General features: G+C 37.8%; 1 protein-coding gene and 1 long non-coding RNA gene across 7 annotated transcripts in view; one reads left to right on the plus strand and one right to left on the minus strand.

The window, feature by feature from the left end:
* Window positions 1-13,215, plus strand: part of GRAMD1C (GRAM domain containing 1C) — a 69,167-nt gene that overhangs the window by 18,866 nt on the left and 37,086 nt on the right. Inside the window, exon 1 of one of the 6 annotated variants that reach the window (XM_039327313.1) lies at window positions 6,258-6,390. The exons of the other annotated variants lie outside the window; for them this stretch is intronic. Coding sequence (XP_039183247.1) covers window positions 6,283-6,390 — 108 coding nt within the window. The 5' untranslated portion in view covers window positions 6,258-6,282. Of the gene's footprint in view, window positions 1-6,257; window positions 6,391-13,215 lie in introns of those variants that run through there. 6 annotated transcript variants of the gene reach the window in all.
* LOC120300808 overlaps window positions 1-13,215 on the minus strand; it is a 37,072-nt gene that overhangs the window by 13,711 nt on the left and 10,146 nt on the right. The gene's annotated exons all lie outside the window — the stretch shown is intronic.

The following is a 13,215-nucleotide window of genomic DNA, read 5'->3' on the forward strand; positions in this document are numbered from 1 at the left end:
TAGATGGCATATGACACCAGTGAGATTAGCAAAAATGTTTAAAAATACTTCAAACAACTATTGGAAATGCAAACAAAGACCAGGTACTTATTATCATATCTGGTGGACATGCCCTAAAACAAAAAGATTTTGGGCTAAAATACATATATGGTTGAAGAAAATGACTAAAAAACAAATAGACTTTAAACCAGAATTATTTTTGTTAGGAATAATAGGAGCTAATTACAAGAAAGGTTGCAGATATTTAACACTACACATACTAAAGGCAGCAATTGTATTTGCCCAACATTGGAAAAATGAAAATTTACCAGCTGAAGAAGTACTAATTAAGAAAATTCTAGAATGTGCAGAAATGGATAGATTAACTTTAAAGATAAAAGGGAAAGAAGACTCAGTGTATTTTAGAACATGGGATAATTTCTATCGATGCTAGAAAAACGAGTTAGAGAGAAAGGAATGTGATATATAATTTTGAATATATATTAGCAAGAAGAAGGCTATTGAGTGATTAATTAACATATTGTTTATGATAATTAACTATTATCTATTGCTGTTTGTTAAACACATGAACCCAGACATTATGCTGTTTGCTAAATATTGAGAATGTTATTTGGAAAAACCCCAACCCCAACCCTAATCCTAATCCAAATCCCAACCCCAACCCCGACCTCACCCTATAAAAACTAATAAAATCTATACAAAAAACCCAACAACTTTCATATAACTTTAAATTGGACAGTAAAAGAGTAGGTTAGGAACTTTACAGCATTTTGACCCATCTCATATGAAGCATTCTTTGCTGGTGATAATGACATAAACCCATCTCATATGAAGCATTCTTTGCTGGTGATAATGACATTTTAGCCCTTTGGGACAGTACTCCACAAACACAACCAAAATCCAAGCATACTTATTCTGTACAAGCTAAGATATCTAAAATAGTCAGTCATGGAAACCAACATACTGTTGCTCATGTCCATTTATAGAAAGAACATTTTAAAATCAATGTATGCATTTAAAAATCTTATTTTAAAATTCCACAATATTCTTTGAAATGTAGAGGTTTTATGAGAATTATTGTGCAAATGAAGTAGGGAAACCAAATGAGATTTTTTTCAGATAATTATATTATGGAGGAAGTGTGATTGTGTTGTCATTACAACAGTGCTACTGTGTGTAATACTAGCTTGTTAAGACTTGATGAAACACATTTAAAAAGCTATTTTCAGATGCCTTTTATCACTTTCATAAAATGGTGTATGTACAAATGCAGTATATACAAATGCAGATAGGAGTTTAATAATTTTATAACTAGGATAAAGTGCAAATGTGTTTATTACATTTTTAATTTGCTGAATACCTAAAGTGCCTGGACAAATGGGGTTTTGGTTCTGCATTAAAGACATTGAGAGTCACATGTGAACCTGGAGCTTGAGATTATTCATCTCTGCATCATGCAAAAAAAAAAAAAAAAATAGTAGGCTTGGGAAGGTGGACAAAGTTTTTCTGCATATCTGGAAGAACTTGTTTTTTGATTTCCTTAAGCAACCGACCATTATGCAAAACACTCAGCTGATGCTCTTATCACATTCAGTTGGCATAGGCCATAGGGGAACATGATTGCTATGACTGAATTGTATTTAGGATAGATTCCGATGCTCCAGAAATAGAAGTACTGTACTACCGAAGAGATTGCTTGTTGAATATGTTTAGGCTTTTTCTCTTTCATTTTTTTTTAACATTTACCTGAAACTGTCTTTCTGCCATATCTTACACTTCCAAGACAACTCCATGCAGGCTTTTAAATAAAAATGGGAATTCTGCCTTATTAAAATCCCCTCTGTAGAAAATGCTATCATCTGTTATTTTGTGAACACTTAGTAATGATTCCCCAGAAAAACTAGAAAGTAGACAAGTTCCAAAATGGAGGATTTAGTTTCACTACTACCTTTCACCTCTGCAGAAGGGTAAAGAATTTTGTGCAATTTAAAAATTAACCAATTTCTCAATAAACTGTCATTTATAAAGTATTATTCTAACTGTCAAAAAGGAATGGAGTGGAAGATTTTTTTTTCTCTTTACATCAACTAATTTATAGGGTTTACGACATTTGGAGGTTTTCTAAATAACCTGTTTCTAGTAGCAAGAAACAATAAAGCTTTGCTAGCCATTATGGTTATGGGCTGACTTGTAGCCAACTATAATCTAATCAGAGGCTATCACCATTATGTCACTTGTGCCTAACTACCATATATGCATGGTTTGTAACATTTTCTATCTGTTGCTTTTATCTTCTCCCCAGCCCATGAGTGAAATAGACTTAGTGTTTTTCCCCCTTATCCTGACACTGTGCAAAGATTACCTTAAGAAATAAAAAATTAGTTAGGCTTTGTCACCCCTTACTTTGGAGGAATGTCAAGTGACTGGCAGTGACAAAGAACTGAGGCTATAAAGCAGGGGTCTTCAAACTTGGCCATTTTATGAGTTGTGGACTTCAACTCCCAGAATTCCTCAGCCAGGGATGTTGGCTGAGGAATTCTGGGAGTTGAAGTCCACAAGTCATAAAAGGGCCAAGTTTGAAGACCTCTGTTATAGAGTCAAATAAAGATTGGCAGTGGGATAGTAACTTGCAATGCAGTACAGCTGATTCAAAGATGGGTGGATATAATTCAATAGCAGGGGAAATCCCTCTGCTGAGGGGCAACAGCATAGATACATTTCATCTTTTAATCTAATCTCCAGCTGTGAATAGTTAGAGGCATCTCCTTTAACATTTTCATCATGCTAATCAATAAAGACAGAATTCTTCTCTAGTTTAGCCTACTCATTTATACTCACTGTGAGCTTCTTAGGTGCTGAAGTCTACCTAAAGGTTAGACAGCAGGAAAGTCTTTGGAATTCAACCACATTCTCTGTTAAGGTGGTGTTAAACACTACATCTTCTCATGTCAAATCCAGAACTTTAATAAGACTGGTTGAAACAAACCAAGAGACAAAACATCCACCCACCAGGTAGAGGAGGAATGAGGAAGCACTGTATGAATGTGTATCTTAAAGCAACAGATATCATGCACTACAATAAGGGATGGATGGCATTTTGAAAATTAGAGTCCAAATTAAGTTCCATAGCCACCAGCTGCTTATCCCTCCACTAGTAGTGAGAGAATGTTTTGCCTTCCATATTATATTGGGATAAAATATCAAAAAGGAACTAAAAGTGAAACTTCTATATGATGGAAACCTCTAAAGGGTACTTAAAGAAGGCTTGTTTTGCTAATTTAAATCTTTTATGTGGGGACTTGTATGGAAATAAAAGGCTTCTATTAATTGAAGTCTTTTTCAGATTATCTTTGAGATTAACTTCTACAAGGGCTAAATGCAATAATATTCATTGCAATGGGAACTTTTCCTGTTTTGGATATTTGCTACACAGACTTGTAAGGATACTCTATTGCCTCTCACCCACCAAGCAAAGTTTTTCAATCAGTTTAGTTGGCAACTTACACCTTAAGGTTGCCAAAGTTGAGAAATATAGACTATTCAATTCTGTTAAGGAAGATTCCCTCATATAAGGCCAAACTCTAATCTTATATATCCAAAATAGCACAATGGGAATAGATAATGGGAAGAATGTGGAATATGACCAAAGTCAAAAATAACAAAAAAAAAGCTTCTTTCAACATGTAAAAAACAAGAAAAAAGTGAAGGAAACAATTGGTCCATTAGTGGGTGAAAGTGGCAAGAAAGTGACAAGCAACAGGGAGAAAGCAGAATTATTTAACTCGTTTTTTGCATCTGTCTTTACACAAAGGGAAAAAACAGACCAACCTATCAAAAATAGTGCCATAAAAAACAAAATAGAAATACAAGTTAAGATAGGCAAGAAAATGGTAAGTGAGCACCTGTCCAGTCTAGACGAGTTCAAATCACCAGGACCAGATGGATTACACCCCAACGTTCCTAAGGAACTGGCAGATGTGATTTCAGAACCACTGAACTATATTTTTCAAAGATCCTGGAGCACTGGGGAACTACCAGAGGACTGGAAAAGAGCTGACGTAGTTCCCATCTTCAAAAAAGGGGAAAAAAAGGACCCAGGAAATTAAGACCTATCATCCTGACCTCAATACCTGGGAAGATTTTGGAAAAGATAATCAAACAACGAATCAGCGAATACCTACAGGCAAACAAAGTCATTACTAAAAGCCAACACTGGTTTGTCAAAAACAGATCATGCCAGACAAATCTTATTGCATTCTTTGACCAAGTGACAAAATTAGTGGACCAGAGGAATACTGTGGATATAATTTATTTGAACTTCAGTAAGGCATTTGACACAACCTACTACTTGATAAGATAGAAAAATGCCGTTAGACAGCATCACCACCAGATGGATCCGTAGCTGGCTGACCAGCCGTACTCAGCGTGTGGTCCTCAGTGGAACCACATCTACATGGAGGGAAGTGTGTAGTGGGGTGCCCCAGGGCTCTGTTCTGGGTCCAGTGCTCTTCATCATCTTCATCAGTGATATGGATGAGGGGATAGATGGGGAAATCATCAAATTTGCAGACGACACTAAGCTGGCAGGAATAGCCAACACTCCAGAAGACAGGCTTAGGATACAGGAGGATCTGGACAGACTTGAACACTGGGCGCTATCTAACAAAATGAAATTCAGTGGTGAAAAAAGTAAGGTTCTACATTTAGGCAAGAAAAACCAAATGTACAGGTATAGTATAGGGGGTACATTGCTCAATAGTAGTAACTGTGAGAGGGATCTCAGAGTCCTAGTGGACAATCATTTAAATATGAGCCAGCAGTGTGCTGCAGCTGCCAAAAAAGCCAACACAGTGCTGGGCTGCATTAACAGAGGGATAGAATCAGGATCATGTGAAGTATTAATACCACTGTACAATGCCTTGGTAAGGCCACACTTGGAATACTCCATCCAGTTTTGGTCAACACAATGTAAAAAAGATGTTGAGACTCTAGAAAGAGTACAGAGAAGAGCAACAAAGATGATTAGGGGACTGGAGGCTAAAGCATATAAGGAACGGTTGCTGGAATTGGGTATGTCTACTTTAATGAAGAGAAGGATGAGGGGCGACATGATAGCAGTGTTCCAATATCTCAGGGGCTGCCACAAAGAAGAGGGAGTCAAGCCATTCTTGAAAGTGCCTGAAGGCAGGACAAGAAGCAACGGATGGAAACTAATCAAGGAGAGAAGCAACCTAGAACTAAGGAGAAACTTCCTGACAGTTAGAACAATTAACCAGTGGAACAATCTGCCTCCAGAAGTGGTGAATGCTCCAACACTGGAAGTTTTTAAGAAGAGACTGGACAGCCATTTGTCCGAAATGGTATAGGGTTTCCTGCCTGAGTAGGGGGTTGGACTAGATGACCTCCAGGGTCCCTTCCAACTTTATTACTATTACTACTACTACTACTACTACTACTACTACTACTACTACTACTGTACACATTGTCAGCTAGTGGAACCTGCTTACCACAAATGTGGTGAGTTGTTCATTAGATGTCTTCAATGGAAGCGCGATGGTCTTTTGTCAGATAAACTATCGCAGATCTGTCACTGAAAGTGTTGAATTTGATTACTTTTCTGGCCCTTTCCAACTGTATAATTCTATGAAAAGAAATCTATAAAAACAGTCCATATAAATTAAGAGCCATAAAAAATCATTCAAAGAAACTAATCCAAAAAGTTTTCTCCAGAATTAAGTCTTATTTATGACTTTCACTTATTTACTACACAGTAGGAGGATTCTACAATAGAACCAAACTATTAACACATTTGTACTACTGAAAATATCCATTTTTAGGAATTACTATGATGTCTTTGGGACATTTAGCACAGGACTACAGGTAAGGATGTTAATAAGAAAGAAGACTAATACTAATATTAATATATAAAGAATGTCCCATTCTCCATTATTATTACACAAATATAACCCTTTCTTTCTTGTCTTCATTTTATTCAACATCTAATGCCCATCTCTTAAAATTCAACATCAATTATTTTGCATCTCTGCTACTGGGTGAAGAATCATGTTTCTGCATTACTAATCCAATAATCTGCATCTTGGAAAAATAATGTTATAGAAGTATCTGATTCCATTGAGCATTGTTTTCCCTAGTCACACAGAAGGCAAAATCTCTTGTTTGCCCAACTGTACATAGTTAATCTGAAATGTTTCAAAATCTTTCTTCTCCAGTCTCTACAAGTAAGAGTGGGGCTGGGCCATAGACGGAAACCCAATCTCCCTAATGTCCAGACCTCTGTCTGCCAGTGCCCCACAGGAAGAATATCTTCTGCTTAGGAGACTGCTCTTCCCAGAGCAACTCTGGGGAAATGAAGAGCCATGGAAAATGACTGTAAGTAAAGCATCCAGATTGAACTCTTGAAACACTTTTCCATTAGTGATTGAGAAGAAGATGGATGTTACAAATCAGTTTGATATACAAATGGTAACAAGTGGATTGTTCTTCAGTTGTTGCTGGGTTCCAGCCCTCACCAGTTTGATCAATGGTGAGAATTTAAGCAAACATGATTGGAGCATGTTAGCACAATAAGGCAAACCAACCTAAGAAAGCAATGCCATGTGGGTCAGTACTATTTTTATTGTAACAGTTATTGTAACAGAATCTTGCAGCTCTGAATGTGCTTTCCCTCCCTCATTTTATCTTTGTGAACTGGGGGAGGAAGGCTTGTCTGAGATGTTTGCTGTGTTCACATAATTTCCTTGGCCTGAGCTCCTTGATTTGGTATCATCTCTTCTTCCTGTCCTTCTAAGCTATTCTCTATGTCCTTTACATACCATCCTGATTTTTTGACCGAGTGCTAGAGATGAAGGAAATTATGGTGAAGGAGGAAACCTGAACCGAACTGTGGCAAGAACTGTGGTTTGGAACTATGGTATTTGGGCAGCATTTCCAGAAAGTTGGGAACATTTGACAGTTTGTCTAAAGTATTCCTCTGTTTAGGCACAGCAAGGAAGTAAACACATTGCTCATAGCATATGTGATGGCTGTACCTAAAGGGAATGTTGTCAGTAGAAAAATTGGGTATGGATGGAACTTTGTAGGGTAGACAAGGCGGGTTGTATGATGTGTGTGAGTTCCAGCACCTTTTTTTGGGGGGGGGAAGCACTGCCTAAAAGAGTTTTTGTTTGGGTGTGGGGCATTACATTCATTGTTGCACAAAACTGTGGATTTGTATAAGGTAACACATATCTCATAGTGCTGCATAAAATATTTTCTGAATATATTTATTTTCTTGCAGTTTTGTTAGCTGAGCTTGCGTAATTTTCTCGGTTACTTATCCGAAATGAAGCAAATCAAGCACACAAACACAATACACACACATACACACACACAAAGAGAGAGCGAGAGAGAGAGAAATCATATTCCACAATGTTTTTTAGTGTTCTGGCAAAATAGCCATGAAAAAAAGTAATAAACTGAAGAGAACCCAAACAATTGATAATTAGTCCATAGCTAGTAGGTTACAAAGAGTGACTAGTCTTAAGGATCTGGGATCAGCACACATATGTCACATACATTCAAAATAAGCAAGTAATTTCTTTGCACCACAACCAAAATGCACCAAATTCCAGTAAGGAAATTAGCAATTCAATTTAAAATATAGCCTTAAGAATAAAATATATTAAAATATTAATGCAAAGCAAATAGCACCCCTACACATAACATCTAAATTGTGATGTTGCTAAAGCAAGGAATAAATATGCACAGTCTTAACAGAACACTAAACTGGAAAATCTGAAGTGAAAATAGTGTAAAGTGTGGGATATATCGTTCAGGAATACACTTGTTTCCCAGAATCTCCATACTGATAGCAAATATTATAAAGTTTATGAGCCATCAAGTAGTTGTAAGTCTCCATGCATGAGCCATCCATAATGTCCAATAACTATGTTGGTAAGAAATTAGTTCTATTTATGATATAAACCAAATATGAATCACTAAGATGGCCAAGTCAGGAAATAATGTGATATGTCACATTTAGTATCCTCCCCCTCCCCCACATTCCCTGTAGCTCTCCATAGAATGTCCTTTACAGAAGACTTTATTCTAGTGTTAATGAAGATTCTCAGTCATCCAGATAGAGTTGTCTTAAGGTTGTCTGAAGTTGTTTGAAGATTGAATCATTGCAACTGGACTAATTTTTTGTTGTTAGTTTAAGAGACATTTCATTGCCCATCCAGGCAGCTTCCTCAGTGAGATCAAGGCAGTTAGGCAGCGAGTTGTTGGAATGTACCAACTACTGCCACACTAACCTCAATACTCAACCATCCAGGTGGATTTGGTACATTCCAAGAACTTGCTGCCTAACTGCCTTGATCTGACTGAGGAAGCTAGCTAATGGGCAGTAAAACGTCTTTCAAACTAACAACAAAAAATTAGTCCAGTTGAACCTTCAAATAACTTCAGACAATCTTCAGATCTGGATGATTGAAAATATTCATTGACATTTTGCAACACACCCTGGGGAGGAAACCCCTGAGGTTGATGTGGCAGGAATTGGTACATTCCAACAACTCTCTGCCTAACTGCCTTGGTCTGACTGAAGTAGCTACCTAGATGGGTGGTGAAATGTCTTTCAAACTAACAACAAAAAAATTAGTACAGTTGTAATGATTCAACCTTCAAACAACTTCAAACAACCTTCAGACTTTATTGTAGTGTTAGTGAAGCTTTATTTTCTTGTATCATCTAGTAAAACACAAAGGTTAATGGGTAAGTATAAACTATTTATATTGAGGTTTATTGTATAAATGCATGACACAGAAAGTACAGGAATGCCTATGACTCTTTACAGCAGCTAGATCACTGAGTCAAGGCTCAGTTAATTCATGTATTCTACAAATCATGAAACAAAGAAGCCTAATTAATCATTTTTGGAATTTTATTTGCTGCCCATTTCGCTGTGGGGCTACTCCAGGCAGCTTACAAGGGCAAAATAGAAAAAAATGATAAAAAAATGTAAAGTTAACAATAGCAAAGCATTGAAACAATAAAAATAATGAAAATACAATGTTGTTGTTGTGAAGTTATATCCGACCCATTGCGACCCCATGGACAACGTTCCTCCAGGCCTTCTTGTCCTCTACCATCTTCTGGAGTCCATTTAAGCTCACGCCTACTGCTTCAGTGACTCCATCCAGCCACCTAATTCTCTGCCGTCCTATTCTTCTGTTGCCCTCAATCTTTCCCAGCATTAGGCTCTTCTTCAGTGAGTCCTTCCTTCTGATTAGGTGGCCAAAGCACTTGAGTTTCAACTTAAGGATCTGGCCTTCTAAAGAGCAGTCAGGATTGATCTCCTCTAGGACTGACCAGTTTGATCACCTTGCAGTCCAGAGGACTCGCAGTATTCTTCTCCAGCACCATAGTTCAAAGGCCTCAATTCTTTTGTGCTCAGCCTTTCTTGTGGTCCAACGTTCACAGCCGTACATTGCAACTGGGAAAACCATGGCCTTGACCATACGTACTTTTGTTGGTAGAGTGATGTCTCTGCTTTTTAGTATGCCGTCTAGATTTGCCATAGCTTTCCTCCCCAGGAACAAGCATCTTTTAATTTCTTGGCTGCAGTCCCGATCTGTGGTGATCTTGGAGCCTAGGAAGATAAAATCTGTTACAATAATATAAATTAAAAGATGGATGGAGGGAGAGCAGGATACATGGGAAGATTGGGGTGAGATCAGCTAATTAGTCCAGCAGCCACTTCCAATGTGGTACTCTCCTATTTGGTCCCTAGACCAAACAGCAGAACCAGGTCTTGAGGTCCTTGTGGGAGGATAGGAGGATGGTGGCAAAGTTTATCCTGGACCAGCGCTACAGCAGTAAAAACTCTTGTCCTGGGTTCTGCTAGTTGGAGTTTCTTAAACAGTGGGATCCTCAACAGGCCTTCTCTGTTGGCATGAGTAGGGCATTCTTGTCTTAGTGGGACGAGATGGTTCATCATCTGGGGCTATGCCAGGAAGGGCTTTAAAAGTCATAACCAATATCTTGAATTGCACTTGGAAGCAAACCGACAGTCAATGCAGCTCATAAAGCAGTGGTGTAACATTGGTCATTCTATGGGCCCCAGAGATTGCTCATGCTGCTGTACTTTGTACCAGTTGAAGCTTCCTAATGCATTTTAAGAGGTGCTCCATGTAAACTGTATTGCAGCAATCCAGATGAGAGATGATTAGGACTTGAGTGATTGAGAGCAGGGAGTCCTGATCTAGGAAAGACTGCAATGATGCACAAACCAAAGGTGTGCAAAGGATCTCCTAGCCACAAGTATCACCTGTTCTTTGAGCAGAAATCAGGAGAGCCCCTAAGTTATGAACTGAGCCTAAATGAGATAATGCAACTTGTCCAGAACTAAGGATGTCAAAGAGCTGGATCTTGAAGCTCCATGCACCCAAAGCGACACAGTCTTGCCAGGGTTCAGTTGTAGCCCATTGTCCCCCATCCAGGCCCCTACAGGTTTCAGGTACTTTAAGACCTGTGACACCATCACTTGGGTCACCATATATGGAGATGTAAAGTTGAATATCATCAGCATATTGATGACATTTCAACCCATGGTGATAGATGATCTCACCTAGCAGCTTCGTGTAAATGTTAAACAGGAGGGGAGAGAGTACTGAGCCCTCCAGAATGCCATAAGAGAGTGGCTGAGGGCTGGATCTCTTATTCCCTATCAATACCAATTGGGATCAGCCTTGGAGAAAGGTTATCATGATCAATAGTATGGAAGGCTGCTGAGAGGTCAAGAAGAGCCAGGATGACTGCACTACTACCATCCCGCCCTCACCAAAGATAAGTGTGGCCAATGGATGATCTGTCCCATAGCCAAGCCTGAAATGTGGTTTAGGAAATCTGTTTCATCCAGGACCATCTGAAACTGCCAAGCAACCACTTTTTCTATCAACTTCTTTAAAAAGGAAAGCTGGGAGACTGGATAAAAATTGTCCAGGCAGGGGGAATCATTTTTTTTTTAGGACAGGGCAAACCAGGGCCTCCTTAAAAGGTGCTGGGAATGTCCCCTCTTTCAGTGAGGAATTTATCACTGCATGAACCCTGCCAATCACTGTCCTAGAATCTTTTACCAATCAGGACGAACAAGGGTCTGATTGAAAGGTAGTTGCATTGATAACAATGAGGAGCCTGAATATTTACTTAGATTCAACAGGATCGAACTATTTCCAGATCACTGAGCAAGATCTTTCTCCAGGTATCTCACAAGGACCTTGCACCACACTTGGATTCCATGAATATGAATATATGTCTCATGTGGACTGATCTTTAGCCATTACTGTTTATTCAACACAACCCTCATTATCGGAATGTTCTGAAACACCTCATTGACAATGCTGGAAACACTGACCTTTTTTTGGTGTTGCTGATGTGCCTCCTCCTTCAAATCACTTGGCATAGCTATTCAAAAATATTTTGATCAGGCTCTATAAAATATAGAGTCACTACATGAAATGGGCAACTATACAAATGTGATGCATACATACCATACCATACCATACCATACCATACCATACCATACCATACCATACCATACCATACCATACATATATACATACATACAGGCTTCTCAAAGGACTATATAGGGATTATTTGTTATTAAGTTTATTTGCCACCCATCTCACCACAAGACTACTCTTGGTGGCTTAATTATGCAGGCTCCTTCCAGTATTTTTTCTGGAAGAGCATTAAACCTGCTTTAAATTATGTGTTTAATGCTCTTTTCAAAGAGTGGCACGCTTAAGTTTTAAAAAATGGGAAGATTGATTTATACCTTGAAAGAAAGTCAGGTTACCCCAGTTACATATTGCTGTTTCTGTTTCAAATGTCTTAATAGACTTTCTTCTGCATTGGCCAAAATAAATGTTGTATAGCTGTGTGGGGGTGGAATGCCATTTTACATGCTCAATGAGATTATTCTGGATGCTGCTGTCCCTTTTAATACCTATCAATGTGGGATATTTGGGAGGTATAGCAGAGCCTCCTGTGGTAGTGAGGTCAGAGAAATTTACCCAGGATTATCTTTAGTCTGGTTTTTATGTTCATTCTGTGGTTTTCTTTTTATTTGAAGGAAAAGCACATTAAGCCTGTGGGAGTAAACAGAGCAGTTTGCTTGAAACTGATTTCAAGGATGCGATTTCCTATTTTCCAAGCAAAATGACAGAGGCTTGCATTTTTCCCTTCTTGGATTATTGGAAGTTTAAGAGTGCACTAGGATCAGGAAAAATGATGAAGAGGGAGGTCTCATTTCTGTATGGCTATGATTGTAAAAAAAAAAAGGGTGAATATAATTATACATCATTTTAATTCTATTCATATGTCCTTGAGCTAGATGGCTAGATGGAAACATTTATACTTAGGAATGAAAAAGTTGCCTTTTAATTGTTCAAGCAGTTGTGTTAAGAATTATTTCTTTGTCCTTCCAATCTGTATGGGGTTTTTTTACCAAAAATTATTGTGCATGGAAAAATCAATTTGTGGATTACTCTCAAGGCGTGTAACTTGTCTCTAAGAAAACAAAAGCTTAATTTGAGCTACTTCATATTCCACAATCTTTTCTTGAGATAAGAATGGATAACCTGTATGCTTTAATTAAAAGAAGCATATCCTTATATAAATGAACTTTTTTAAAAAGGTTTTGTATTCAGCTCACTGGAAAAAGACACAATGCTATAAAGGCTTAGGGTATGATATATTATAATAGGGCTATTAAGAGCTAACAAAGCTGGACATCTAGAATACTAGTTCCCCAGATTTTTTATTTTTACCTATATTTCCTTGGGCTGGGCAGATATTTTTTCCCCAGACACAAAGAAAAATGGTCAAATCAATCTATTAAAAGAATAAAATAGCCTTTAATTTCAAAGAATCTTTCTTGCAATATTGGAAATTAATTATTTTCTTCTATTGAATGTATAAGTGCATGCTCTTAATTGTCTCTGTCATCTAAGAGAAAATTTAGTCTGGACTAATGTTTGAAATTTATTTTCTATATCATCTTTCAATAGCAATAGTATAAATGAAAAATAGATGATATTAGAAAATACTAAATTATCAACTAAAAAAACTCATGGTCCAAAATAATTTTTATAACCCTTCCTGACAATACTCTGAATATAGCATTGTCTCTAATAAATCAAAGGAAACCTGGAT

This window comes from Crotalus tigris, unplaced genomic scaffold (genome assembly GCF_016545835.1).
Source record: "Crotalus tigris isolate CLP2741 ecotype Arizona unplaced genomic scaffold, ASM1654583v1 scf7180000024359.8030256, whole genome shotgun sequence".
Taxonomy (NCBI): domain Eukaryota; kingdom Metazoa; phylum Chordata; class Lepidosauria; order Squamata; family Viperidae; genus Crotalus; species Crotalus tigris.